Source organism: Lepisosteus oculatus, chromosome 19 (assembly GCF_040954835.1).
Source record: "Lepisosteus oculatus isolate fLepOcu1 chromosome 19, fLepOcu1.hap2, whole genome shotgun sequence".
Classification (NCBI taxonomy): domain Eukaryota; kingdom Metazoa; phylum Chordata; class Actinopteri; order Semionotiformes; family Lepisosteidae; genus Lepisosteus; species Lepisosteus oculatus.
In genome coordinates, this window is record NC_090714.1 from 11394408 (window position 1) to 11421530 (window position 27123).

The 27123-nt window shown below is 46.7% G+C and overlaps 3 protein-coding genes across 9 annotated transcripts in view; 2 read left to right on the top strand and 1 right to left on the bottom strand.

Moving 5' to 3' along the window:
* The first annotated feature begins 69 nt into the window (after positions 1 to 69).
* Positions 70 to 12321, top strand: e4f1 (E4F transcription factor 1). Of its 4 annotated transcripts, none has more exons than XM_015360254.2 (14): positions 70 to 253; positions 2626 to 2777; positions 3549 to 3642; positions 3842 to 4029; positions 4319 to 4439; positions 5029 to 5181; positions 5847 to 5962; positions 6456 to 6674; positions 7123 to 7228; positions 8146 to 8363; positions 8897 to 9095; positions 9501 to 9661; positions 10390 to 10452; positions 10770 to 12321. In XM_015360254.2, exons 1-14 carry the CDS (start codon positions 160 to 162, stop codon positions 11118 to 11120), a joined length of 2235 nt encoding a protein of 744 aa, XP_015215740.2. In that variant the 5' UTR covers positions 70 to 159; the 3' UTR covers positions 11121 to 12321. The 4 variants fall into 4 exon arrangements, with proteins under 4 accessions (XP_015215740.2, XP_015215739.2, XP_015215737.2 ...); XM_015360253.2 differs by lacking the exon at positions 70 to 253 and adding an exon at positions 283 to 1562 and having other exon boundaries at positions 3552 to 3642; XM_015360251.2 differs by lacking the exon at positions 70 to 253 and adding an exon at positions 284 to 1562.
* A 769-nt stretch (positions 12322 to 13090) lies between these two features.
* On the bottom strand, positions 13091 to 26425 carry zdhhc4 (zinc finger DHHC-type palmitoyltransferase 4). Of its 2 annotated transcripts, XM_015360259.2 has the most exons (8): positions 26244 to 26425; positions 21455 to 21535; positions 18532 to 18662; positions 17301 to 17374; positions 16936 to 17114; positions 16094 to 16219; positions 15077 to 15321; positions 13091 to 13984 (listed from the first exon to the last, which is right to left on the bottom strand). In XM_015360259.2, the coding sequence occupies exons 3-8, from the start codon at positions 18652 to 18654 to the stop codon at positions 13700 to 13702; spliced, it is 1032 nt and encodes a 343-aa protein (XP_015215745.2). In that variant the 5' UTR covers positions 18655 to 18662; positions 21455 to 21535; positions 26244 to 26425; the 3' UTR covers positions 13091 to 13699. The 2 variants fall into 2 exon arrangements, with proteins under 2 accessions (XP_015215745.2, XP_006637320.2); XM_006637257.3 differs by lacking the exons at positions 21455 to 21535; positions 26244 to 26425 and adding an exon at positions 18925 to 19190.
* The window catches only part of grid2ipb (glutamate receptor, ionotropic, delta 2 (Grid2) interacting protein, b), a 71976-nt gene continuing 65145 nt past the window's right edge, over positions 20293 to 27123 (top strand). Inside the window, exons 1-2 of one of the 3 annotated variants that reach the window (XM_069180910.1) lie at positions 20293 to 20486; positions 26419 to 26672. In XM_069180910.1, coding sequence (XP_069037011.1) covers positions 20387 to 20486; positions 26419 to 26672 — 354 coding nt within the window. In that variant the 5' untranslated portion in view covers positions 20293 to 20386. Of the gene's footprint in view, positions 20487 to 24385; positions 25025 to 26418; positions 26673 to 27123 lie in introns of those variants that run through there. The other 2 variants (XM_069180909.1, XM_069180911.1) reach the window with 2 other exon arrangements.

A 27123-nucleotide genomic window follows, 5' to 3' on the forward strand; every position in this document is an offset into this window, starting at 1 on the left:
CCAGTGGTCCGGGTTTTAAGCAACTGCTATCGATCTTGTGCATATCCTGATCTGAGCCCTCCCTTCCCGTGCCCCTTTGTTGTTATGACGACGAGGTCGTAAATCCGCCATGTTTTTCCCGGTCGCGGCGTTGCGACAGAGACGGAGAGCCCAGACGACATGAATGTACAAAATAATAATACGGCAGAAACAGTGAGCGAGCAAACGGTAGCCGGCAACATCATCGCCATCCACACCACACTCGGGGACGAAGGTAAACACTTCTACCTTTCTCTTTTGCACATTCACCACGCTTGAGAGGCGCGGAAAACATGCTTATAAAAACAGGCCACGGCACAGGCCTGACCTGATATGTCTTGTCTATAGACCTTGTTGAACAGAAGGGATGATTGGTTGTAGGATTAGAAACTGCTGTAGCAGATAATTATGTATGTAAAACGTGCAATAATAGAAAAATGCATGGGTTGTGGACGACTATTTTGCAAGTTTTAAACCACGGGGGACTATTGGAATTCTAATTCTCATTCTAATCACATCCGTTTTGTAACAAGTTATATAGGTGATCGCTGTGTGGACTGGTTTGGTGCTCATCCCTCTCAGAATTATTTTCGTTTTAACTCGGGTTTTACAATCTCCACAGCTGCGCGTGTCTGTGACCTCCTTTCCACTGTAGGATTTAATGTTTCGCCATAGGTTTGATGTAGGGGGCGGCGCCTTGGAGATTCCCATCAGGAAACGGTAACGAAACACAGGGAAACGCATTTACGGCGCGAATGTTTTTATTGGTTATCGGCGGAATTCCACCTAAACGAGTATAAATGCATACATCAAAAGATGTTCAATCAATGGGATCAATGCCTCTCACGCTGATAAAAAGCATATTGCAAAAAACTCTATCGATGCATGGCTTTCATACAGAAGCATCGTCGGTGCTGTGGGAGAACGGTGCCCTTTACCAGAACAGGCAAGTTGCTGAGGTTGAAACTGCTGTTCTTGCAAAAGTTCAGCCCTGGCTTGATTGATGCCGGGAGGCCGCTGTGCTATCAGTGTCGCAGTGGCTCACTTTGGGCAGAGCATGTATTTCTTGCTCTGTGGCGTGATCAGGCTCAAATGAGGTGCAGAGCATTGCGCCACACTCTATAGGGGATGGAGATCCAGATAGAGTTTTATTTTGTTTGTTTTGGTTGGCCTCTGCATGCAAACAGACTTGAGGGAGGATGTGAAAACGGTGATCTCAAACGGAGCACCAACACTGACCACATAGTTAAGAAAGCCCAGCAGAGGATGTTTTTTTTCTTACGCAACTCGGAAAACACAGAAGTGAACCGGCAACGTCTCCTTCGGTTCTACACAGCCATGATCCAAAGTGTTCTGACAACCTCTATCCCAGTCTGGTATGGGAGCCTGGATAACTACTCCAAAGGCAAACTGGAAAGGATTGTGTCCAAAGCTGCAAAAAGTGTCGGCTTTGATCTCCCTTCCATTTCATCTCTCTATTCAAGACGTACCTCCAGTCCTGCCACGAAATTCATCTCCGACCCCTCTTCTGCTTTCCCCCTGCTGTACGTACTCTGAAGTCATGCTGAACTCTGAGTTCCATTGAATAATCATGCAGCAGCATGGAAAGTTGTTTACATGCTGTATGTAGGTGACAATGTTTGTTTGTCTTCTGTCCTACTTAAATTTGTACTGTATGTATGTCTCATCTGTGTTGTTTGCTGTACCGAAAGCAAATTCCACCAACTATTGTTGTGTGGCAATAAAGAATAATCTAATCATCTAATCTAGAGTTTATTTAAATGCCGTGCTTTCTTTACATTAGAAGGGTAACAGAATAAAAGAAGACCATTCTGCTCATTTAGAGTGCCTGGTTGGATGTAGCTAACAATGTAGAACAATATAACTACTTGGGGAGTGTCCTGGACTCCAAGCTTAACTTCGAAGCCAATACTGACCTGATCTTCAGAAAAGGTCAACAGCTCCTTTTTTTTTTCTTAGGGAAACGGAAGTATTTTAAGGTCGATGATTCTTTGTTGGTTTTATTCCACCTGTCCTTCCTTGAATCTGTTCTAACCTTTACCCTGACCTGCTGGTTTGGCAACCGGAACCTGAGAGGCAAGAACAAACTGGGCAGCCTGGTGAAAATATGTCAGAAGGTCACTGGGGCTGATCTCCCAGCCCTCTCCTCCATCTGTCATTCACTTGCTTTGCGTAAAACAAAATCCATCCTCGATGATCCCTCACACCCCTTGTTTTAATCATTTCCAGTTACTCCCATCAGAACACAGATACCGACTCCCCAACGCCAAAACCAGCAGATTTAAGTTCTCATTCATACCTGTAGCCATATCCTTATTTAACCTTTGACCTTAAGTGTAAATATGTATGTATATTGTTCCTGTCTTTTGTTTTCTCCATTTGTCTGTTGCCCCCCGCTCTCTCTGACTGAATCAAGGGTTTGGCCCTGCTGTTTCTTCATGGCTGGTTTCAGCCTCGCTGGCTGCGCAGCCGGTTCCCAGCCTGAAGGAGTTCAGCTGTTTCCGAGGAATGGCCTGAACGGTGTGGGGGTGGGTTTGTCATGGCGCGGCCAGTGTCACACTGGTTGTGGTTTGTGTTGCATTCCAGATGAGGACGTACACAAGTGTGGGCGCTGCCAAGTGGAGTTCACCAGCCTGGAGGCCTTCATCCAGCACAAGCTGCAGAACAGCTGCCAGAGGAGCCAAGAGGGGCTGCCCACCCAGGCACCCAGCAAGATCGTGCAGGAGCACAGCCCAGAGGTACACTCCCTGATCTCCTGCCCCGGCACCAGGAGTAATGGAGGGCATCCAAGCCCCTTGAAGAGCGAAGGGTTTATTTCTTGATTTCGTTCCCAGAGAGCTGCAGATTGTTACATTGTACCACCTGCTGGCTACGAGTGAACACGTCAAACCATGTGTCCCGGTTTAAAAACCTGTGGTGGTTTAAAGGTACCTAGAAAAACCTGCAGCCCTTGAGGGCTGGGGATACCTCCTGCTGATGGGTAAAAGAAGAAAACTTCACACAGCTTGCTTGTCCCATAAACACTGGTAAAGAATTACTGCATAGTGCAAACCTTGTGATGGTAAAGACTAGTCTCTCTTATTTCTCTGGGTCCAGACCTGATCATTTGTGTTGGTAGTGTTTTTTTTAAATATGCGTTTCAAAGGCATGTGGAGTTGAACTTTGCGTGTGACAGGATTAGAACTGCCAAATACCCTTTTTTGTGCATGGCAGTGTTGTTGCAGACCAGCGGTTTGAAATGAAAGCAGACATAGTCAGTTCGTGTTATTACTTAGCGTGGGTGTAATAACGCTCATCTGTCTTGCCATCTGGTGTCTGGATTTGTGTGAACTGGTATTGAAAAAGCTTTAAAGGTCAAAGATGAAGTGTAATGAACGAGAGCACTTAGGCAGCCTAGTGCATCTGGGTTAGGACAGGCTGGATCTGAGATATTTTAAGGATTGGGTGCCGCAGTTTTAAAATCAGTGCTTTCACAATCCTTAAAAGATCCTTTTTTGTCATTTTTCTAGCAGGTTGTGTTATCTGATGGAGTAGCTGTTACAGCAATAGTAGTCGATGATGGTGCTATTTCTTCAGAAGAGGTGGAGAGGCCCAGAAACACAGGTATTGTTTTTTTTTAAAGTGGTGTAAATTGGGTTCTTCTGTAGGTACACAAGATGGCAGAGACCGTCAGATGTCCCACCTGCGTTTGGTGTGGTATTTAATGTTTAAACTTCCGCTACAGATGTCACTGTGTTAAGGAAGCTTCTCTCTTGTGCACAGTGCAGAGCTCTTGGCTGAACCGTGTGATGTCTGTTTGCAGATGAGGCAGGAGCAAGGGTGTTACACTCTGGAGGGCATCCCAGGCGAGCTATCACCGGAAGGGACTGCAGTCTCTCTCAGAGCTCGGGCGCCAACCTGAGTAGGGGGCTAGACGTCTCCAAGAACACCTACCGGGTCAATGAAGAAGGGCGCTTGATCTGTCCCTTGTGTGAGAAGACCTTTAAAACAGTGCGTTCTGTATTGAACATTTTCTTCCATGAAGTACACATCCACATGCTTCACGTGGACAAATTGTTATGAACATCCTTGTTTTTAAGCCGTATTAGAATACTATCTCTTGCTAAACGTGCACGAACATAGGAAGGCCGGGTGCTCGTGACTAATCTTTTGTTAGAACTGCTTATGGAGTTGGCTGCTTGCTAGTAAGCTGAAAATGGTTATTGGTGTTTGCACATAAGAATACATGTGAGAAAACTCTGCAGCAGGGTGACTGCATTGGGATATGTTGTGTTTTCAGACAAACATCCTGAGGACTCATCTCACCACCCACAGCGACAAGAAGAGCTTTCAGTGCAATCTTTGTGGGAATGCCTTCAGGACTAAGGGCTCACTGATTCGCCACAATCGGCGGCACACAGGTGAGATGGAGAGAAATCCACTACTGAGCTGTCCTTGCTCTAGTTCTGTCCAAACAACTGGACTGTTATTGATGATGATGTTATCTGGTCAGTCGGATCCGACTCTCGGCGATTCTATAGGCCATCTCTCGCCACGCTTTCCGGTCTTGGACTTTCCCTTTCAGCTGTTCTGTGCCTAAGCCAGTGTCCGTTTTGATGGCGTCGAGCCAGCTCGTTCTTTGGCGGCCTTGTCTTCTTGTTCCACTGACCATCCCAAGCATCATTGCTTTCTCCAATGAATCTGATCGCATCACGTGACCAAAATAAGTGAGCCGGAGTCTGGTGATCTTTCCCTCAAGCGAAAGTTCTGGCTTGATGCGCTCCAGAACCTCTTTATTGGTGACCCTTGCTGTCCATGGTATCCGTAACAGTCTTCTCCAGCACCATAGCTCGAAAGCATTTATCCTCTTTCGGTCAGCTTTTTTCAGGGTCCAGTTTTCACACCCATACATTGATATGTTATTAGTATGGAGAAAAACACTAGAAGCAGTGCATGCTATATATCTTGTGTTTTACCTCCCTGGCTGTCTCGTGTCTCTTGCCTTTGCAGATGAGCGTCCCTACAGGTGTAATCTGTGTGGGCTGTGCTTCAGGGAGTCGGGGGCTCTGACCAGGCACTTGAAGTCCATCACCCCCTGTACCGAGAAGATCCGGTTCAGCCAGTGTAAGGAGATCCTGGTCAATAAGGACGGTGTACAGAAAGGTAGGTGTCGGCAGGCTGCTTCAAGTCTGGAATTTTAAGTCTCCATTCTTAACATTTTGCTACCGTAGTTCCACATTTCCTGGCTCTACATACCAGACTTTTCCTAATTTACAGCTTTAATGGTGTGCTTCCGTTTAAGGATGAGGTGGGTACCCCCCTATATGTAAAAGTATTTTGGAATTATAAATAGGAGGCATTATTATTAATCCTAGTCAAAGTAGTGTGTCCGAGACACATGTGAAGCTACGAAGGACATTTATTGCATAACCACTAGTGAAAGGTAGTGGTCCTGAACGCCATTGTAGTTGTGTCTCTGCCAAGGTTGATTCATATTTTTAAGGACTGTTGGGAATGTATAGTGTAGTGCTTTTAGATTTTGCCACTAGCACGGGCACTGTGTGATTTCATTACTTAAGGTTGACTTATAGCTAATGTTTTCCTGTGTGTGATTTTTGTAGCAGGTTGAGTGGCACCATATGTCTTTGATATTGCTCAAGATCCTGGGAAATTGGTGACTTCCATCAGAACTTGATCACACTTGCGACTGGACAAGAATAAAAACAGTAGCCACTGATCCCTAAATAAACTAGATGCTCATCGTATTCCAGCCACGGGCTCCTGTATTTCTGTGAATGAGTGTGATGTGTTGTGGTGATCTGATACAGAACTGGCGACTGACTCCTGTCCCCCTGCTGAGCCTGTGGTGAACTTGGCGACCAGTTCCGAAGAGGAGATTGTTCACGAAGTCCACGTGCAGATGGAGGTAGACGGTGCTGAGCAGGTGTGGCTTTGCCCATTTTTTTATATCTCATTGGATTTGTTTAAAATAGTTTACTGTATGTCTGGATTCTCTTCCAGTGCTTCAGGACATATTTATTACTCGCACCATTAAGCAGTGTGTAGGATCCCAAGTTGTTTCCAATGCATGTAGATAAGGGAGGTGTCTGTTAGAGTTGGTTAACTTATGTGTACTGATTATGTAAATGTGCCTCAGTTCAACTGCCTGCTGTATATAGTGAAATAAAAGGGATCCCTGTCTAAAGAAGGTGTTAATGATGAAGAGGTATATAGAAAAGCAAGGCAGTGTTTTGTATTGTACATTTTTGTGTTTTGGTTATACATGTACAGTGTTCTAGTGTACAATCCCAAAGGTCCAAGCACAAATCCCCGTTTATAAAGACCGATCCTCCATCTTGCCGAACAGACGCCAGTGGTTCGTAGACGCTTACCCACAAGTCTTCACCCATTCTCTCGTACCCCCCCCCCCCCCCCAGCAGGCAGACCCCGCCGCCATGTCGGAGCCCAAGGCCGCGCCGCAGACGGAGGGGGATCATCTGATCAGCCAAGCCATCCTCAACTCCGGCATCGCGCTGGATGGCGAGAGGGGGGGAGGCGAGGGCCGGCCCCCGGAGCTGTCCCTGTCCGCTCACGACCGGATGGAGGACATCCAGGTCACGGAAGAGTGCGTGGAGGCGGATTCCGAGGACGCGTCGGTGAGCAGGAAGGGAAAACTGCTTAAGCAGCAAGTCCCGGTTTTCAGTAGTGTACAGCGTCTTCAGTGCAGTGAGATTGACAGGATTGTACTGATGAGGTAACTGAGCCCAGCGGAAAGCAGAAAAATGGTTCCCTTCCTGAACCTTTCTTTTCCCAGGATGGGTCACTGTGACTGAACTGGGGATGCAAAGAAATAAGATGATTTTTTTTTTAAGAGACTCGTATTCCATTTCATGTGGTTTGCATTTTTTTGTTTATTGGCCCATACTAGACTTTAAACACTGAGTAGCGCCACTGGTTTCTTTGAGATGCTGTCGGCAGTAAAAAAAGAAACCCCCCTTGTGGGAGTTTTCAACATTTGTTTTACCTTCAGATACATTTTTTCCTACTCTTTCCACTGCAAACTAAAATATTGTATGTGAACTGAATAAAAAAATATATTTTTAGGAGCCTTCAGAGAAAGAGAGTGAGGAGAAAGGACATAAATGCCCTCATTGCAAGCGGGTCTTCAAAGCCCCAAACTACCTACGAATACATGTGAAAGGTCATTTGGGTGAGTTCACAGTGCTTGTGTTTTTTTTTAAAACTGCTATTAAAAATCCCTCGCCTTCACCCCCCAGAAGAGTCATCTGAAACAACTTGACAGCTTCTGTTCACGCATCAGTGGACCTGCTGTAAAAAGAAGCCGACATCACAGTTTGGCTGATTTTAAATAAATTGCCATCTCACCCCTCTGAATGTTCAGGAGTAATTCTAGGAATGTGGGACATCTATGGCCACCAGCCATAACACTCTGCAACTCACCACTGGCAACCCACTGAAGCTCAGCAGGTGTGAGCCTGGTCAGTACCTGGATGGGAGACGTCCTGGGGAAAAACTAAGGTTGCTGCTGGAAGAGGTGTTAGTGGGACCAGAAGGGGGCGCTCACCCTGCAGTTTGTGTGGGTCCTAATGCCCCCGTATAGTGACGGGGACACTATACTGTAAAAAGACGCTGTGTATTGAATGAGATGTAAAACTAACGTCCTGATTCTCTGTGCTCATTAAAAATCCCAGGGCGTTTCTAGAAGAGTAGGGGTGTAACCCCGGTGTTCCTGGCCAAATTTCCCACTGGCCTTTACCAATCATGGCCTCCTAATAATCCCCATCTATGAATTGGCTTCATTACTCTGTTCTCCTCCCCACTGATAGCTGATGTGTGGTGAGCGTTCTGGCACACTATGGCTGCCGTCGCATCATCCAGGTGGGGCTGCACACTGGTGGTGGTGGAGGGGAATCCCCAGTACCTGTAAAGCACTTTGAGTGGAGTGTCCAGAAAAGTGCTATATAAGTGTGAGCAATCATTAATAATTATCTTCAGTTTTCTGTGTGCTTACACACGGGTACTGTAGAAAACTGCCTTACATCCAACTAGAATGTGCCCTGCTTGCACACTGAGACAGGGTAAGTGACATGGCTGCTGTTCTTACAGGATGTAAGCCCTTCAAATGCGTGGAGTGTCCCAAGGAGTTCCTCACGGGGTATCTGCTCAAGAAACACATGGAGGCGCACCTCAGTGAGCGCCGGTTCAAGTGTGGGGAGTGTGGGAAGCTGTACAAGACCATCGGCCACGTCCGGGAGCACATGAGAGCTCATTCCGACGAGCGTCCCTACCGCTGCAACAAGTGTGACAAAGGCTACAAGACCAAGGTGAGCCAGCACTGACATCCTGACGGCTGTAGAGGTGCTCACCACAGCTCTGCCAGGAGTTAGGGAATCAACATTACAGCTGGTATCGCTCTAAAGATATCGGCTTTTGCATTACATTGTGGACTGTTTTATGTCAGTATTACGGCCCTTCATTGCATTCTTTTAAGTGGTCAAGAGGTTTTTCCGGTAGTTCAGTGCATGCTTCTCATTTAAGACTGGTGGTCTTGTCAAGTAATCGAAAAGAACTTGTCTGCACAGTCGGAGAACCAGAAATCTGAAATTGTTTTGGAAGCGTAGTAAGTTTCCGCCCACAGTCTGAAGGCAGACTGGTAGGTTAACTGGCTTCTGGGAAAACTGGCCCTCGGTGTGAGTGGGTGTGTCTGTTTGTGCCCTACGATGGACTGGCATCCTGTCCAGGGTGTATCCCGCCTTGCGCTACTTGCTGGCTGGGATAGACTCCCCAGCCACCCCGAATTGGATGACACAGTTAGAAAATGACTTGACTTGACTTTCCCTCCCCCTCCTGGTACCAGAATGCTTTGCAGGTGCACCAGCGCACTCACGGGGAGGAGAAGCCATACGTGTGCCAATTCTGCTTGCGTGGGTTCCGGGAGAAGGGCTCACTGGTGCGCCACATCCGCCACCACACCGGCGAGAAGCCATTCAAGTGCTACAAGTGTGGTCGAGGGTTTGCGGAGCATGGCACACTGAACAGGCATCTGCGGGCCAAAGGTAAGCCAGGGCTAATGGCAGCAGAGAGCAAGTGTTATCCGGCAGATTATTGTATTTATTAATCGTTTATTGCTATTAATAGAAACCAATGGAATAGCTCCACATGTGTAAGCTATGTAAAGGTGGCGTAGTAAGACCTGTTATGCAGTGGATCTCCTCTCTTATGTCACTATCAAAGTAGTGAGATTAAAATGGAGTTGTACTATTATTTACTGAAGTATGGTGAAAAGGTAGTAGCTGTATCGGTCAGCTGGTTATAGGACGGATATGAAATCAAGCAGAACAAACACTCCAGAATCAGAGATGGAGAAGGTGAACCTGCAAGATGTATTGCTGATGGCTCGTTGATCCTGGTGATGTTTCGGTGTGCAACTCAATATATTCCGTGGGTTTACTGTCTCGCAGGGGGCTGTTTCGGAGGATTGAAGGAGTCTGAGCAAACTGAGGCATCAGAGGAGCAACCCTCTGCTGATAACGTGGCTGCTACTATCATATCAGAAGACCCTCATGCAGTGCTGGTGGAGTTCTCTTCCGTGGTGGCAGATACCCAGGAGTACATCATTGAGGTAAAAGCCACCACTCCAGTTGTCATGCATGTGTCACGTCTTCTCTCATACCTGGGCCCCAGGCTGGTCCTATTGAACCTGGGAAGAAGCCCTGAAAAGGGTAGAAAAAGCATGGCCATTGAATTCCATTCCATTTTGGGTGCATGCACTGGAACTCATTGCTGGAAATATTGTCAGCCCACTAGGTCATTTAAATGGCTTTTCTATGTACAATTAATTTTCTATGAGCTACTGTAGAGGTACAGCAGATAGTGTTTATTGTCTTGTTCACCTATGATCACCCTGGGATCTGGTATCAAAGGAGAGTCTTACTCTTGACAGCCTAAAAGAACTAAACTTTCTTAGCCTTGAACAGAGCCGACAAGGAACCTGATCGTGGTGTTTCAGATCCTCAAAGGCATTGCCACCACTGGATTTACTGGATTTCTTGAGCATCAGCACTAAAACACAAACCACATGACAGAAATGGAAACTACAGCTTCAAAGTACATTTAAAAACAAAGACCAAAGGGACAGTTCTTCACACAGAGGGTTATGGCCACAGGGCATTAGCTATGCAAACATTTTGATAAAGCAGCTACTCTGCTTCTTTAAAGGTACATCTGGATGAGATTGTCTGATCAGTTAGCTACTAAAATATAACTCATCTAGTTATTTTGAATGGCCTTCTTTTCATTTGTATTTTTAATGGGCTTCTCAGAGGTCTGATAATGTTTTTCGTTTTAAAGGCACCCTCTGAAACGGCAGGAACAGGGGGAGAAGTGGCACTCATACAGGATGACAGAGGCGAGGTCAGTTGATGTTCAGAACTGTTTTCTTCCTTATCTGAAAATTCACACCCTTTTCCATTGCCTTTGAATGTTTTAACAAACCCATTTTGATTAACAGATGAGCCTTCAGATGAAAATTAATCTCATAAAAGTTAAAGGGGATCATTATCTGGAATATTTGTTTTTGCATTTATTAATGACAAGTGAAAATGTGCATTATCACTTTTTACTGAGGATATTTCCAGGTTTTAACACTGTTTTGGTTGTTGCAATGAATTGGAATGGCATTAGTTCAGCTGTGCAGTCACTGACGATGCCGATATCATCCATATTTGCAGGTGGGGAGCCACATCATGAAGGTGGTACAGCAGATAGTGAACCAGTCCCACTCTGGACACCAGATCATTGTGCAGAATGTCACTATGGATGAGGGTGCTGCGCTTTCCACAGATTGTGGCGACACCATCACCATAGCAACACCCGAGAGCCTAACGGAGCAAGTTGCCATGACGCTGGCCTCTGCTATCAGCGATGGCGCGATACTTGCAGCTGAGGGCTCTCTTGAGGCCAGGGACGGAACAGTCACTATGGTAGCATCCCGGGACATCGAGGTGATGGAGCAGGCAGAGGAGTTTGTCATCACCTCCCCTGAGGAAGTGGAGATACAGACGGTCATTGTGCAGGACTGAACATGACTCTCCACTGCTTTTTCCGTTGTGCAGACCCACAGGCTGGTGGCTTCGTGAAACGTTTTGAGAGGAGGAGAAAATGAAAGCAAGTCCTTAATGCTGCTGCTGAAAAGGTTTTTTTTAGTATTTGGAGTGAGTTGCACAATTGTAGAACGATAACTTATCTCAAATACTCTGAACTGATATTTTTGTCACCACGCAATGAGAATTTTCTGTTGCGCAGTACTGACACAGTAGGTCACAAGTTTTACCATTATTGCTGTCAGCATCTTCAAATTATGTTCAAAGAACAGTCATCCACCCAGGCGCCTTGAGTTTAACTAACTTTAGTGATGTATGTTCCTTCCATCTATATTTTAAAGACAATCGTTCTTACAAACACTCTGAGCCCAGCCTTTTTCCACTAACTTCATATTTTATTAGCCTTGAACTGTGAGTAGTGGTATTGTCCTTGCTCAGTGCCAGAGACACTGAAAGGGGCAGTGGCCTTCCCCCAGAACACCTCAGCCTTACACTGAAGGAAGGCTCCCAATGTGGAGAGCATGAAGACGTTCAGAAATAAGCATGGGATCTCCGCAGACTTTTATTCTTTAAGCAGAGATCAGTGAACTGTAGCCAAAAGAGGGCACAGCTTTTTAATAAAATACTTATACCATATGTCCAAACTTAAAAGATCACGAACTGGAAATGGAAATGTTTCCTTGTAATGCAGTTTTTAGTATTGCATTTGGAACTATACTAACACACAAACTGTTTTAGTCTGATCAGATATAGCGCAGGGTTTCTAACTAGTTTTCATTACAGGAGTCAAACAGTGCTCATTATTGTAACGTACCTACGTACGTAGAAATAGGTTCTGTACAGGACTATATTTCCTTCAGAGGAACTTGCCAGAGGTAAAGAGAGCCCATTATTCAATATTAACAGGTGGGTTAAACAGGCTCAGCTCAAGGGAGGGGCAAAAGAAAGGGGTAGCAATGGAAAATGATGTCAGTTCTGATTTTTCAAAAGTAATATAATTTTCCAAAAACAAATCTATTTTCTATATTGGCTTTGGTTTGAAGCATTTTCTCCTACACTTCATGAAACGAGATTGAAATGCAAAACAAGTTTCTTTCAGTATCCTTTGTTTTTCATATTGGAGAAAAGTGATATTGTGAAGCACTTATGTTTATCGGTTAAATATATACGTGAACTATGACTCTTGTTCTCTTGGAACACCTCACACAACAATGTTTTTTGCCTTTAGAGAGTACAAAAGCTAATCACAATGCATTATTAAAGTCCTTTGCCACTTTTAAAGGGGAGATTTTGGGGGATAAATCATAGAGAAACTTGGATTCTATGCAGACCTATCTAACTGACAGAGCCAAGCTCAGGTGCCGTCAGGTTTTCTGAATTCACAGGCTGAGGCTAACTGTGATCACCTTGCCGGTGGCTGTGTTATTACCAGGTGGCCACTTCCTTAGCGCCAGACTTCCTTGGTTTACATATTTAATGTGGTCTGAGGTTTCGCAAGGTGAAGGAACACCTGTTCCCACAGTGAGCCCTCAGGAGTATTACATCCTGGAGTGGCAGTATGGACAAACAGGAGCATGTCAAGGTCATGCAGTGCTTCCTCAACGTATTCACACTCTTCAAGCTGTTCCTGCTCAATTTTCATGTAAGTGTCTCGGCATTATTGAATTTCCGATTAGAGGTATTTTGATTAGACAATACGCCACTCATTGAGGGCACAGAGATATTTTGCTTAAGGACAAGTTTAGAATTGCAGCACTCTAGTTATGAACCACATTCATATACTGTCCATGTTGCTATTGCCACTATATAAGGGTATATATTATACACCTCCTTCTCCCCTTTGTAAAAAGCAATCTAAATATTAGTAAGTTTGTTAAACAGTGCTGTCACATCAGAATCAAGATGCCCTACTGAATTCTGCATGTTAATGAGTTGATAAACATTTGAAACAGTTTTTAAAGTTTTATTTTGCTGAATCCCAAACAAGCAGTTACAGGTTCTGAGAAGTGGGGAACAGGTAGGGGGAAAATTTGTGTTTTTCCAGGCTTCGGCTTCCATCCAGAACAATAAAAAACTATTTTTGACCTAACTGCCAATTGTGTCTCGCAAGCAGGGGGAAAAATAATCCCAAACGCATTTAGCACTGAGGAATTCCCACCCACCCAGACTATGCGATGCGGTAGTGTAGTCACAATAAAAAAAACACAACACTAAAATTACAACCTTATTCCCACCTGCCTTGTCCCTATACACTCATCTCATTCATTCATGGATAATGTCCTAAATTTGTGAGGCTCCTGAACCACTCAGCAGTTCACGTCTTGAAGACCTGAGCGCGTGTTCCATTCCCCATGACTGTCGCAAGGGTTAGGCCAGCAGGAATTTCCAAATGTTGTTGATCATCGTAATTTCCAAATTAAAAAATGAATGTTGCTGCAAGCAGAAAGTCATTTGCTTAGCAAGGAAACCCCACAGGTGACTGGGAAATGTGTTGGATCACTCAGGATTTTGCCCAGCTGCCCTGATCAGCTGTGATCGGTGGTGTACCACAGTGCTGTCTATGTGTGCTTCTTGGGGCTGTGGCTCAGGGGTTGAAGGATTTCTCTCAGGTTGCCAAGGATGCCCCTGCTGTAGAAGCCACGCTGCGCGGCGTGTGAGTGTCCCTGTGAGACCGCGGGCCCGCAGTGGCGGCAGCCTTGGCCTTTCCGCTTGTTCCATTCGTTGGAGGTCTGGTTAACGAGGGCCAGGTACAGGTGGAACAAGGCGTAACCCGCCAGCAGGGCAAAGACGGCGACCAGGAAGCCCAGCATGAAGACGATCCGGGGAAACGTCAGGAAGAGGCGCTGAGGAGACAAGGGCGAGAGCTGCGGTGAGCGTGCTGGCAGATGCGAGGTCAGGAGGAGGAGGAATCGCTTGCCGGGAGGGTGAGAGCGTGTTCGCCGATCTGGTTGTTCAGTTCGGTGATATGAGATTAGGTTCTCAAACTGACATGGGTGTGGAAGCAATTATTTCAATTTCAGGCCTTAGTGTCCATGTTTTTTCTCAAGTTAAGATTGTTTTTTATCCCCCCACCCCATCTTCCACTGGTAAGTCCTCCTGTTTTTTTGTCCTTAAGAGCACAAGTTGCTCCAAGATGAATAATTAGTAGTAATGACATGACCTAAAATAACAAATTCAGCTAAGACCATATTCTGCGATTCTGGAATAAACCATATTGTAAAGAGTTAGGGTTGGGGGCAGATGCCAACTTTCAAAACAATTCCGCCTCTACAGCACTTAACTGCAGGAACAGAATGTGAAAGCTGTTTTTTTTTAATTAATAATAATTGCTTACACTTATATAGCCCTTTTTCTGGACACTCCACTCAACGAGCTTTACAGGCAATGGGGATCCCCTCCACCCCCACCAGTGTGTAGGCCCACCCGGATGACAAGATGACAGCCATAATGCACCAGTACGCTCCCCACACATCAGCTCTCAGTGGGGAGGAGAGCAGAGTAATGAAGCCAGTTCAGAGATGGGGATTATTAGGAGGCCATGATTTGTGAGGGCAAATGGGAAATTTGGCCAGGACACCAGGGTTACACCCCTACTCTTTTCGAGAAACACCCTGGGATTTTTAATGACCACAGAGAGTCAGGACCTCAGTTTTACGTCTCATCCGAAGCACGGCGCCTGTTTACAGTATAGTGTCCCCGTCACTATACTGGGGCATTAGGACCCACATAGACCACAGGGTGAGCGCCCCCTGCTGGCCCCACTAACACCTCTTCCAGCAGCAACCGTAGTTTTTCCCAGGAGGTCTCCCATCCAGGTACTGACCAGGCTCCCACCTGCTGAGCCTCCAGTGGGTGGCCAGTGGTGAGCTGCAGGGTGATATGGCTGCGGGCTTTTTTTTGTGGTACAGGCGGTGCGGGGTGTTGCTCGGACTCACCTGCACGATGAAAAAGAGCCCAGCTGGCTGCCGCTGCCCCTGCTGGTCGATGTAAGAGGCGTGCAGGAGGTCGGAGCGCAGCACGGCGTGGAACAGCATGCCGGCGGTGAGCACGGCGATGTCCCCCGCCATGGTGCACACGCACAAGAGGTACAGCAGGAAGTGCCTGGTGTTCTGGGCCCCGATGCAGTTGTTCACCCACACGCAGTGGTGGTCAAAGCGCTGCACGCACCGGTTGCACACGCCTGTTCAAACAAATAAAACAAAAACGAATGCCAGTTTTGCCAATCACTTGCTCATCAACGCCATCCAGTATCGATTCTCAAGATAGCTTGGCAGAACAAATGTCAATTTTGCAAATCTCTTTGCGGCGGCACTGTGGCTTAGGATCCGCGCCTGTGGCTGGAAGGTTGCTGGTTTGAATCCCACGGCTGGCAGAGGAATCCTACTCCGTTGGGCCCATGAGCAAGGCCCTTAACCCCAACTGCTCCAGGGGCGCCGTATTAATGGCTGACCCTGCACTCTGACCCCAAGCTTCTCTCTCCTCATCTGTTTGCCTGAGTGTCTCATAGAGAGCAAGCTGGAGGAATGCGAACAAAACAAATTCCTAATGCAAGAAATTGTATATGGCCAATAAAATGATCTTATCAGTGCCATCCAGTATCAATTCTCAAGAGCACACAGGCTATAGTTTGCCATGATGTGACATGACTCCCATTGGGCATGCAGTTAGAGGCCCTCCATGGTTTTAAGACTCGTCGTTCACAATCATTTTAAGCAGTGAGGCTTTGCAGGAGCTAGCTTGCTGGCCCATTCTAATCTACAGGGACCTGCTGCTGCTCCTGCTGGGGAACTGTTGCAGCTGGCCGTGACGTAAATGATTGTTGGATGGCCTCTCAACACAGCCTGCTGCGCCGCGTTCCTGTGGTCCCGTTTTCTGATCCCGCCCCTCAGTCCCTTTCGTTGGGTAGACCGCACGAGCCCGGGAAAGCCCTGGCTGACGCCGGCTGGACTTACGGCAGTGCTTGGACCGGGCTGGCTTCACAAAGCAGCAGGTGGGGCACAGGACGCCCGGCTGAAACAGCACCCCGTCGTACCGGTAGACCTGCACCAGGGTGGCGTGGTTCCTCTCCGTCACCACACCTGCAGCAGGAAGATCACAGGCTGTGGGTGTCTACTCCATTTCTGGAAGCGTATTATTTTTATACACAAGCGCCGTTACTAGTTACTCAGGAAAATGGTGTGTTTTTTTGGCCCAAGATCATGCGGAGACACCAGAGGTGTCATTTGGACACGTTGAAACATGGCTGCGTCAGGCTGCATCACAACCAGCAGGGGTGTTAGCCCGGCGTTCTGGACAACCTTCCCATTGGTCTTTCTCAATCATGGCCTCCTGATAACCCCATCTCTGAACTGGCTTCATCACTCTGTTCTCCTCCCCACTGAGATCTGATGTGTGGGGAGCGTACTGGTGCACTATGGCTGCCGTCACAATATCCAGGTGGGGCTGCACGTGTGGTGGTGGAGGGGATCCCCCATTACCTGTAAAGCACTTTGAGTGGAGTGTCCAGGAAAGCGCTATATAAGTGTAAGAAATAAATAATAACTATTATTATTTCATCTCTCTATTCAAGCCGTACCCCCCAACCGTGCTAAGAAAATCATCTCAGACCCCTCTCGTCCAGCTCATAATCTCTTTCAGCTTCTCCCTTCTGGGACATGTTTGAAATCCTTCCTCTCAAGGACTGCCCACTTCAACCTCTTGAGTGGAGTGTCCAGAAGAGCGCTATGTAAGTAAGGAATTATTGATCATTCTTTTTAAATGGAGAATGCAGACCCTTGGGCCACAGTCAGCCTACCTGGGTCTCGAACGCAGCACTGGTAGTAGAAATAAGACTTCAGAGCCAGTAGTACATAGGGCACGCACAGACTGGGCAGGCCCATGTCCATCTCCCTGCAGAAGCCGAACACCTCATAGGTGAATTCCCCGTACACTACGCCTTCCAGCAGCAGGTGCAGGGCCACAAGCAGGCTGTTCCTAAAGTGAGAGAGGACAACAAGCAACTGAGACGCCCGCTGCCCTGACCGCTGCGGACGTAGATGATCTTTCCATCCAGGCCTGGTCTTGCGCGGTGCTGATCCCAGAATCACAGATTCGGTTTCCTCAATGGAGGGTGTGATTCCTCTTGTTCTGCTGTTGCCATGACACCGGGACTCTACTCACCGCTGATGGAACAGCCTGTGCAGGGCCCTATGGGAAATGCTCCGCACACCTTCCGGAATCCAGGGAGAGACAGCCTGTCAATCACACACAGATGGATGACATCACACTGGTGGCCATTACCCGCAGGGGATGTTTAAAGGGGAACTCAGTCTCAGTTTCTCAGACTGGCTATTAAATCCCGATGACAAAATAAATTCGTTGACAGTATAGAGAAAAAAATTCGGATTAAGCACAAAAACAAACTTGGTGAAAGTACTGTTAGCCTCCATGTTGTCGTGAGTTTGTGAGAATGGTGATGTGAAGCGGCCCTTCCTGCTCACTAGTCACTGTACTGACTAATGTAAGGCAATGTACGAGCAAAACACGTACAGGTTGTGCAGCGGACATTTCCGAATTTTTCAAGCAAGAAGAAAAACAGGAAGACGAAACTCGGTCATGAATAAAAACAAGCCTTAACATCTCCCGTTATTACGAGGTTCATAATGTAAATTAGCTCGTAATTGGGTCCTATTAAAACCTCTATGGCAACGCAGCACTTCAATGGGCGTTGTTAAGCCTCATTAAGGGATAAACACTTGTGTAGAGGGAGAGATCTATCTGACTGGCGATGTGCGTGAGTCGCTGAGCAGTACACATTTAACACAAGTTAAAATACACATCTTCTTATTAAATATTACGTTTTCTGCTGTTTATGTCCTTAGACAACAACTTCACAATTCCTCAACCTATTTCCGAAATGTCACTTTTTACCTCTTAACGTGATTGAAATGTTTGGGAAAACCTGAACTTAATTGACTTCTGTTTTTTTTGTATAACGGGGCATCAGACAACGTTAAACAGGCCATGCGTATTTCCAAAACGAAAACGCAACTAAAGAGACCAGATTTCTAGAACTCCAAACCACTTCTTTCTGTTGCAGAAGTGCTGAGACATCATATTAGCTCACACGTTTCCACGCGTCATTACTAATTCTATGTAATAACTATTTTCACCACTGTCATTGTCATAAACCACTTTGAAACGTGGGCGTGCGATGGAAGGGGATCGAACAGGGAAAAATAAACTGAGCGGGTGTATTTGCGTATCCAGACGAATTGTAACCGATTCCTGCGAGTCATGTTTCTTGATGTAGCTCATTAAAAGAAGGAATCACACCGCACAAGCTACGGTCTGACACAGCAGGGTCTCCACCTATGATCCCTGTGAAAGCAGCAAACATACGGACACTGACCTCCTTCAGAGAAGATAATGCCCTCCCGAAAGGACTCTGCTCTTGGCCGGAGTACTTGCACACCAGGACAATACAGGTCACCACGAACACCACATACACGGCAAAGAGAGAGAGAAAATCCATCTGGCAGCCTGCAGAAACGAAGCAAACACGCAACTTTATTTCCCCCAGAAAGAACCCACACCGATTTTGCGTTCATTTTCTAAATCGCAAAAATATTTTAGATAATACCGCCTGAACTTAGCACAACCGTATACTTATGACAGTTACTAGTCTATCCATTTTTCATTTTGCAAAACAGTTTATTAGCCGATATGTGAACAGGTATTCGCAAAACTCTACTTTTAGCTGCAACCAGTTAAGAGAGCGTCGGAAGTCACTCGTTATCCTTACCGGAATTCTTTGTCTCTCACAGAGCAGCACATCGCTCATGAAGTTTCATGGCAGAAGTTCACAGGCTCGCCATGAGTTCGATTCTGTTTCCTGCTTCCTGGATCCCCAGCGCGTGTCCGAGCAGCCAATCAGCTGTTCGCGCGAGCGGCGATTGGTGCCTTGTCTCAGCCTTGCCTTTAGGCCATAGGCTGTACCACGGCTTGCTCTGTTTTTAGAGCACAATTCACATTGCCTAACTATCCCAGAGCGTCTGTTTGTGGTCTGTCAATTACAATGTGATCATAACATTTAAAAAAAAATTACCTTCTTACCAAAGTCTTACCATTTCAACCAGTTTTGAGTGACTTCGTTATGGTTCGTTTGGGAGTCCCCAGCTTTAGTGTTTCAGTCTAACGAGTTACACTGTGATGCAGAAAATAATAATTATAATAATTCCTGGTTTTAGTAAGTTAGAACACTCACTGGATGGAAAGAACAATGTGGCCGGTGGACTCTTAATAATAATAATAATTGCTTAGACTTTTATAGCGCTTTTCTGGACACTCCACTCAAAGCGCTTTACAGGTAATGGGGACTCCCCTCCACCACTACCAGTGTGCAGCCTGATCTGGATGATGCGACAGCAGCCATAGTGCTCCTGAACGCTCCCTACACACCAGCTCTCAGTGGGGAGGAGAACAGAGTGATGAAGCCAGTTCAGAGATGGGGATTATTAGGAGGCCATGATTGGTAAGGGCCAGGGGAATTTGGCCAGGACGCTGGGGGTACACCCCTACTCTTTTTGAAGGACAGCGCCTGTTTACAGTATAGTGTCCCTGTTACTATACTGGGGCATTAGGATCCACACAGACTGCGGTGTGTGCACCCCCTACTGGCCACACTAACACCTCTTCCAGTAGCAACCTTAGTTTTTCCCAGGAGGTCTCCCATCCAGGTACTGACCAGGCTCACACCTGCTGAGCTTCCAGTGGGTTGCCAGCTGGGAGTTAACTGACAACTTTTAAACATCACAGAAATAAAAACTCAGGAAACCTCAACTGAGAACTGAGCTTGAAAACGCACCCACCTTAAGGTGTGGCCACTCACCTAAGGAAATCAGCAACCTTCAGCCTCAGTGTCTCCTGAGAAATGGGTTAGTTCTGGTTGTAGGACCATACTGATTATCACTGATAATAGTGGCCCATAAAGAGAGTTTTTAATTCACCACAATTAACCATAACACTATAATTATATTCCGTGCATCTTTTAAATGCATACTTAATTTTCTGTACAGCCTCCTACCTAAACCTATCAACGCAATACAAAGTCTCCTTTGTGTTTTCACAAATAAGAAAGTTTCACAGGAAACTTTTCTGCCTGCTCTTCCAAGGCTGGGGGTTCCTGCCTGCCTCCTCCACGGTCTATCGGGTTACACAGCCCGGATAGAATTAGCTCGGGCAACTCGGACAGCTGGCGTCGGGTTATGTCGGAGCGCCGCGGAGGAGCTCCGATGTGTTTCTGGTTGATCTTCGTCTCCCTCTTGGACAGCGACGGAACAGCAGTGCTGGTCATCGTTTACAAGGGTAAGTAACAAAGGGCCGGCCTTAAAACCGCTTTCTCTGTTGTCGTTTTGTTTTGGGAGGTGGGGCTTCTCTTCGGACAAACAGTGAATGAGACCTGAGGGGGGCAGATGAAACAGGAGCCCTGACACACTTCTGAAGAAGCCTTCTTCTGTCTTCGTCCTGGGGAAACGTGTTGTTCCTAGATTTCGGCATCAGCACAGCTGTATTTGGCTTGTAGAGAACTAAATGCTCCTTAAGACATGATGGATGGATTAATACCTTCATTCATTTATTTCCTTTTTTTTTAAATTGTGTAATGTTAGCATGCCCAAAGGGGTTGGGCAGCCAGTTGACCTTAGACCCCTTGGAGGTTTCGTTTTCTCCTTACTGAGGAGTTTTTGGTTCCTCTCCTCCGTTGTCTTCTGGTCTCTTCTGTTCTGTATTCACAACATGTAGGGTCAGTTGCAGTGTTAAGCGCCTTGGGGCAACCTTGTTGTGAAAGGCGCTATATACAAATAAATTGAGTTGAATTAATGCACAGGAACGCACGTTGAATAGACAAACCTCTTGGGTGTCGTAAAAGCAAAAGATCTGAGTAAATATAGTGCCACCTTTTTTGTATGCTTGCAGTTTAACTTTTTTCTCTAAAGGCAGAAAGATTACAGTGTAGCCAAGTGAAGCATTAGTGAAACAGGACTTGGTGAAATAACTCCCTTTTAAAATCAGTTCTATTTTATTATTACATATGAGCATGTTGTGATCTTTCACTCACATTGTATCTCTGCAATATGGGTCTATGTCATAAACATCCACTATCACTTTAATATCCCATACTATTTCCTGAGGTGTACTGATCTGTTGTTGCGTTCTGTTGTTACCAAATAATGTATCACCCACTGCTGACCTGCTTTAATTGCAGACTGCACTCCTTTCTTCCAAGAGTGTGTGTTCTAGTGCAACTGTTCTCGATTTGGTTTAGGAACACTTACATCAGCCGGGTTCTGGAGCTGAGCTTGCAGATCACCATGTGAATGGGAACGTATGGACAGCAGTCAATATGGCCAGCTGGTCTGTAAGCAGATTAAGGTATAGGAATGTTAAGCACAGGGCACTGAAGGTTTGAAGTATAGAGAGTATTGATGTGTGTTTATATGCTTTAGAGAATGGGTAGCCATTGCTGTCCATTTTCAGCCTCTGTCCAGGCCACTGAGCAGAACTGGCTTCGTGTGAGATGATCTGCAGGAGAGACTTCAGCAAATGTTCCTGTATGTCAGGCTGCCTCCTCACACTCCGGAGGACCTGTTAATGGACTCTTCCCTATCACTGCTGACCTGAGCATCCAAGAATGAGGCTGGAATTCCCCACAATCCCTAAAGCCCCACAATAACCCAGTGCTTCCCTGATGTCTCTTGTCCCCCAGAGTGGCAGGGATTCAACTTTGGGACGAACTTGGACGTGGAGTGAAAAATCACTCAAGGGCACAGAATCTTTGGCAACGAGGAGCTTTTCTTTCCAGCAGAGAAATAAGATACTCCAGGCATTTATTCAGATACTCATTTTGGATGCCGCAGCGTGGTCACAGGCCTCATAGAGAGCACTGATTTACTAACTTTGCATTTTCCTTCATTTAGCCAATCTCTATGTTAAAAGCGCTGGTTTTGTTAGGCCTTTGTGGAACTATAGAAACTCATACTTGAATTTGAACTTTGGGGTCAAAAGCAGAAGAGAGACAGATCCCCTCCTGACAGGACAGAGCATGTTTGAGGTGTAGAGTTCGTCAGGAGCTAAACCCAAAAACTGGAGATGGGGGTCGGTGGCATTACCTACCAAGCGCTTGTCCTTCTGTATATACTGTAATGTGTGAATGTTCAGTCAGTGGTCTGTACAGCGGAGCGGTGGCACTGTGGCTAAGGATCTGTGCCTGTGGCTGGAAGGTTGCTGGTTCAAATCCTGTGGCGGCAGAGGAATCCTTCTCCGTTGGGCCCCTGAGCAAGGCTCTTAAACCCAGCTGCTCCAGGGGCGCTGTATAATGGCTGACCCTGTGCTCTGACCCCAAGCTTCTCTCCGTGTCTGTGTCTCATGGAGACCAAGCTGGGGTATGTGAAAAGATGAATTCCTAGTGCAAGAAATTGTATACGGCCAATAAAGTGATCTTATCTTATCTACTGCAGATGTATGCCAGGGGTAAGCAGAAATATCTACTTTTCTCCACCAGGAGGGAGTGTTTACATCTGAACACAATTAGCTCTGAATCCGTAAATTTAAAGATGGTTTTAAATACATATTCTTATTTATTTTTTCTGTGAAAGAAGGTGTCTTCTATTGCCAGCAACTTTTCTCTTTAGGAGCTTAAAAATACTTGCACGCAGTCCTCTGTGATTCATGACAAAGTGCTGCACACGCACGTGAGCAGATTGAATGAATGAATACCTTGACTAAAATGCAATTTTGGGGGGGGCATTTTGCTTTGTGTAGACATGAATCCAGAGATCCGATGCTTCCCAGCTGCTGTGCTGTGTCTGGGCTGGCCTGTTTGAGTCTGGTGTAAGTTGAGAATTGTAGCGAGCAGCAGTAGCTGTTTGGAGACTCAGAGCGGTGCTGAATTATTTAGGGGCCTCTGTGCAGCACACACTAGATGCTGTCTCTGCCACACCCCTGCTGTCCAAACACTTGCTTGCTGGTGCTGCAGATGATGATGTTGCTTGTATACTTGTTGTTTGTGTGTGTTATGGTGGTTAGTCACGTCCTTTGCAGGCGATGTCTTTGCTCGATAACAGACCCAGCCACTTTAGGGAGGCAGATCTCCCAAACATTCCAAGCAAGCTGTTCCTTTCTGCGAATCCAGGATCCCAGCTCCACTCCTATAGCTGAACATGAAAAGCAAACACGTTCCCAGTCGTGTTACAAAGAAAAGCGCAGTAAAGCCCATCCAAGATTAGAGGCCCTTGTGTTCAGAGTATCGAGGAGGGAACAGATTGCTCAGCGATGTAATTTGCACCAGGTTCTTATGGGAGGAGTTTTTAGTCCTGCAAGTTTGCAGTTTTTTTAAGGTTGGCAAATGAGCAGTTCTTGGACTATTCCAGGGTTTTAAAATGGTCAGAAATCTGTGGGATTTGCGTGGTGCCCTGACAGCGTGATGGACTATCCTGACTCTTCCTCTCAGGCCTTTGCTCTGTGTCCACAGTCGCCGACTGTACACCTTACAGAATGAGGTCCCAGACTGCTCTAGCATCAACTGCGCCCCTAGCTGACCAGACATCTGTCAGCTAGAAAATGGGTCACGATCCCCCTGTTTACACTAGGTAATAAACTCTATTACCAGAGAGAGGTGAAGATTAATCTAGAGCCCCACCACATACCCACTGAAAACTGTGACCTCCTTTTTACTGTGAGACTTGTTCTACACTCTGTGGGATCACGGGTGTTCCCAGGCCCTTGTAACTCCCTTGTAACCTGGCTCGAAAGATATTTTAATATAGTGGATATATAAAAAGAACTCTTTTTTTTTTTAAACATTGCACGTTCTCTATTAAATGCATTTATTATCTTCACTCACTCGAAAGCAAAGGTGCTGAAGGAACTTTACTTTCAAGGCCAATAAGGAACTATTTGTTCAGTTCAGGAGAGTGATTAATTAAAGTGATTAATTACCTGGAGACACCACAGCCCGCCGGGAGCAGATCTGACAGCTCGACCGGGCTTTTCACTGGGGGCAGTTTTCCTGACAACTTGGATGTGAAGCATGACCCTGCAGTGCAGGCGTCTTCCCCCAACACTAGAGGGCGCCACTTCCTGCCTGGCCTTAAGAAGAGGCACCTGTTTCCTTCTCTAATCCAGCTTATCCAGGCCCAAGGCATTAATTCGCTTTGAGGTCCAGCCCCCCCCCCCGTCTGTGCCTCTTGCTCACCCAGACACTGCAATAAGCAGGAGAAGGCCACCTTCGTCCTTCACTGGTTCGCCACGCTGTTTTCTGGGCCAGCTTCAGGAGAGAGAGAGCGAGAGGAGACAGAGAGCAAGAGGGAGCGGAGGTATTTATAGAAAAATGGGGCCTCACAGTACCCTTTCTTGTGAAAGAATTATTAAAGAGCCCAGCGATGTGTCCTACTTTTATGATTAGAACTCGGCAAGCAGGCAGGACTGGCCAAATTCACCAGAGATGCAGCATCGACAGAGTGACAACAATTTCACACCCTTCTCCTCCTCTTTATGGATTTTTTTTTTTGCAGCTTGGCCTTGAAGATGTTCAGCAAGGCTGCGTTTCACTGTGACTCTTTAGCTTCCCAGCCTTTCCTTCTCCCAGCAACTTGTGCCTGAAGGGCAGAGGGCCTGGAGGTGTCTTTCGTTCACTGTGGGCTAGCCAGGAGAGAGTTGGGGTGGGGCGGGGGGTGGGTGGTGTGTGTGTGTGTGCTGGACTGTGCCTTGATTTCTCACCTCCCGGGCCGCAGCGTGACACGAGACCAGATCCCGACACAGAATGAAGAAGTTTCTGAAAAATCGGAAAGGCAGGTACTCCCTGCGCCAGAGCAAGTCCGGCTCTCGTTGTGCATCCAAAGACTTCTGTAAGTGTCTCTCTCTGATTTCACTACTCTGCTCAGGAAGGAGGAAAGTTCCTAATCTGCATGCCTGGGTTTCTGAAGCGATCAGCAGTGGAAAAGGCAGTGTTTTCAGGACGGTAATTCCTTTTCTGATGGCTCAGTTATATCCAGATTGCCTTGAGCTGATGTCATAGAATTGATCCGTTTCTGTAATGCTGTGTAAGTTGTAAAAGTATCTGGCTTTCGCCCGGGAGGCTTGCATTGATTTCTGTGTTGCATATATTTATTCATCACCCGAGCGCCGTGTTATTTGCATTTCGGGTTCTGATTAATGTCTCTGCTTTGTATCCATGACCTTCAGGCGAGCCAGTATTTCAAGTTGCTGTTTTTACAGCATCAGGTGCCCTGTTTCCTGATTGCAACTTCTCTTTAAAGCCTCTTTATGCACTGAATGTTGGTGAACTAGAGCAAGGCAGTGGAATACAGCGTCTCGTCTCTTTGCTCGGGCACAGAATACAGCAGACGGCTGTAAAAACTAACAATTCCACGGGTCATTGTCCACACTATGTGGAGATAACAGTTAGAACTATAGAACTATTGTGGGCCTTGAGGCACAGTTAATTTTGCATGCTTGATATACAACAGCAGAATTCTGCTTTACAGATGGGCGGGTTTTAGATTAAGATCTGTTTGTCTGGCTGGGTCCTACTGTATCGCTGAATGGGAATAAACCGCTTACTGCAGGTAGCATCACGATCACAAGGCTTTGGAGCTGGAACAGTTTTTTTTTGTGGGATGTAAGTTTTCAGGACTAAACTGAACAGCACAGCAGCGCACATGCAAAGTTAGCTGCTAAGATTTAGGCTGCTGCAGTTGTAGACTGTCTCATCTTCCAAGGCAGCAAATGACACCACTGCAGTGCAGGAATGAGGCTGTTGAGCCCGAGGTGTCACGCCAGACCACCATGGAGCAGAGCAGACTGGGGGGGCTGACAATCGGCAGCCTGTCCCCAAAAAAGAGGCAGCCGCAAGTGAAAAAAGGAAAGAAAGACAAGGGAGAGGAGGAGAGCGAGAGAGAGGCAGCTCTCTTGCAGCGAAGGACACAAACTCACATGACCTGAAATGAGAGCTCCCCGGGGAAATATCTGAGATATCTGAACACTTTGTTCCCTGACTCAATCCCGTTGTCTAGCTGCACTACAAAAAGAAAAGATGTTTTAGCGATTCCTGCATTCTTGCTTTACCTTGTCCAGCTGGATAGCTCTTCTTCCTTTGAATATTTTCAAACGCCTGTACTTTGACTTCTCTGCGGTTTTTTTAGGCTTCGCCTTGGAACACAGTGCAGCGTTTTCCGGGGATCGGCGCAAGGCGGGTGCCGTGTGGTGATGTGTTTCCTGTGTTTCCCCCCTTGCTCCGCAGTCCTGACGATGCCGGCCTCCAACCAGGGCTGGCCGGAGGAGTTCGGTTTCCGACTGGGGGGCAACGGGCCGAGCTACATCCTGTCGGTGGAGGAGGGCAGCAGCGCCCATGTGGCCGGCCTGCAAGCAGGGGACCAGGTGCTGGAGATCGAGGGCCAGAACGTGTCCTCGCTGGGCACGCAGGCGCTCATCGCCCTGGCGCAGAAGCAGAAGAATGTGCCGCCCAGCATCGGAGTGGTGTCCCGCATTCAACAGGTCAGGCCATCCCTCCTCCCTCTCATGAGCATCTAACAGTGTTACGACATCCCCCGTTTTTGAACACATTGATTACATAGATAAGGCGTTATTGATCCCGTAGGGAAATTGATGTGTTACAGCAGTCCAGCCCAAGACCAGCAAAAACAGACATCGGAATAGACGAAAAGTTATACAAAATAAATAAAAAGAAATACATAGGTGTGTGCAAAATATGATGATCGTAGTCACTGTAAAAACAATAAAATATGTGCAAAATGTGCATAGGTTTATACAGACTGATTGTCCAAAAAGTACAATGGAGCAACATGCTGTCCATAGACGAGCAGATGGAGGGCTAACAGTCCTAGCCTAGGGCAGCGTTATACACCCTGACAGCCGGGAGGAAAGACCTGCGGAAACGATTAGGTGTGAGGAAGAGGGAATTCTTGCAATACAATAGTAGCCCAAG

Excerpts from the sequence above, each read along its gene's own strand:
- e4f1 (XM_015360251.2), top strand. The coding sequence starts at position 1,397 with ATGGGAGCCTGGATAACTACTCCAAAGGCAAACTGGAAAGGATTGTGT. Across the intron at positions 4,030-4,318 it reads GTGAGAAGACCTTTAAAACA|ACAAACATCCTGAGGACTCA; the intron begins GTGCGTTCTGTA and ends TTGTGTTTTCAG. Across the intron at positions 5,963-6,455 it reads AGGTAGACGGTGCTGAGCAG|CAGGCAGACCCCGCCGCCAT; the intron begins GTGTGGCTTTGC and ends CCCCCCCCCCAG.
- zdhhc4 (XM_015360259.2), bottom strand. The coding sequence starts at position 18,654 with ATGGATTTTCTCTCTCTCTTTGCCGTGTATGTGGTGTTCGTGGTGACC. Across the intron at positions 17,115-17,300 it reads CACAGGCTGTTCCATCAGCG|GAACAGCCTGCTTGTGGCCC; the intron begins GTGAGTAGAGTC and ends CTCTCACTTTAG. Across the intron at positions 13,985-15,076 it reads GGCTCTTTTTCATCGTGCAG|CGCCTCTTCCTGACGTTTCC; the intron begins GTGAGTCCGAGC and ends TTGTCTCCTCAG.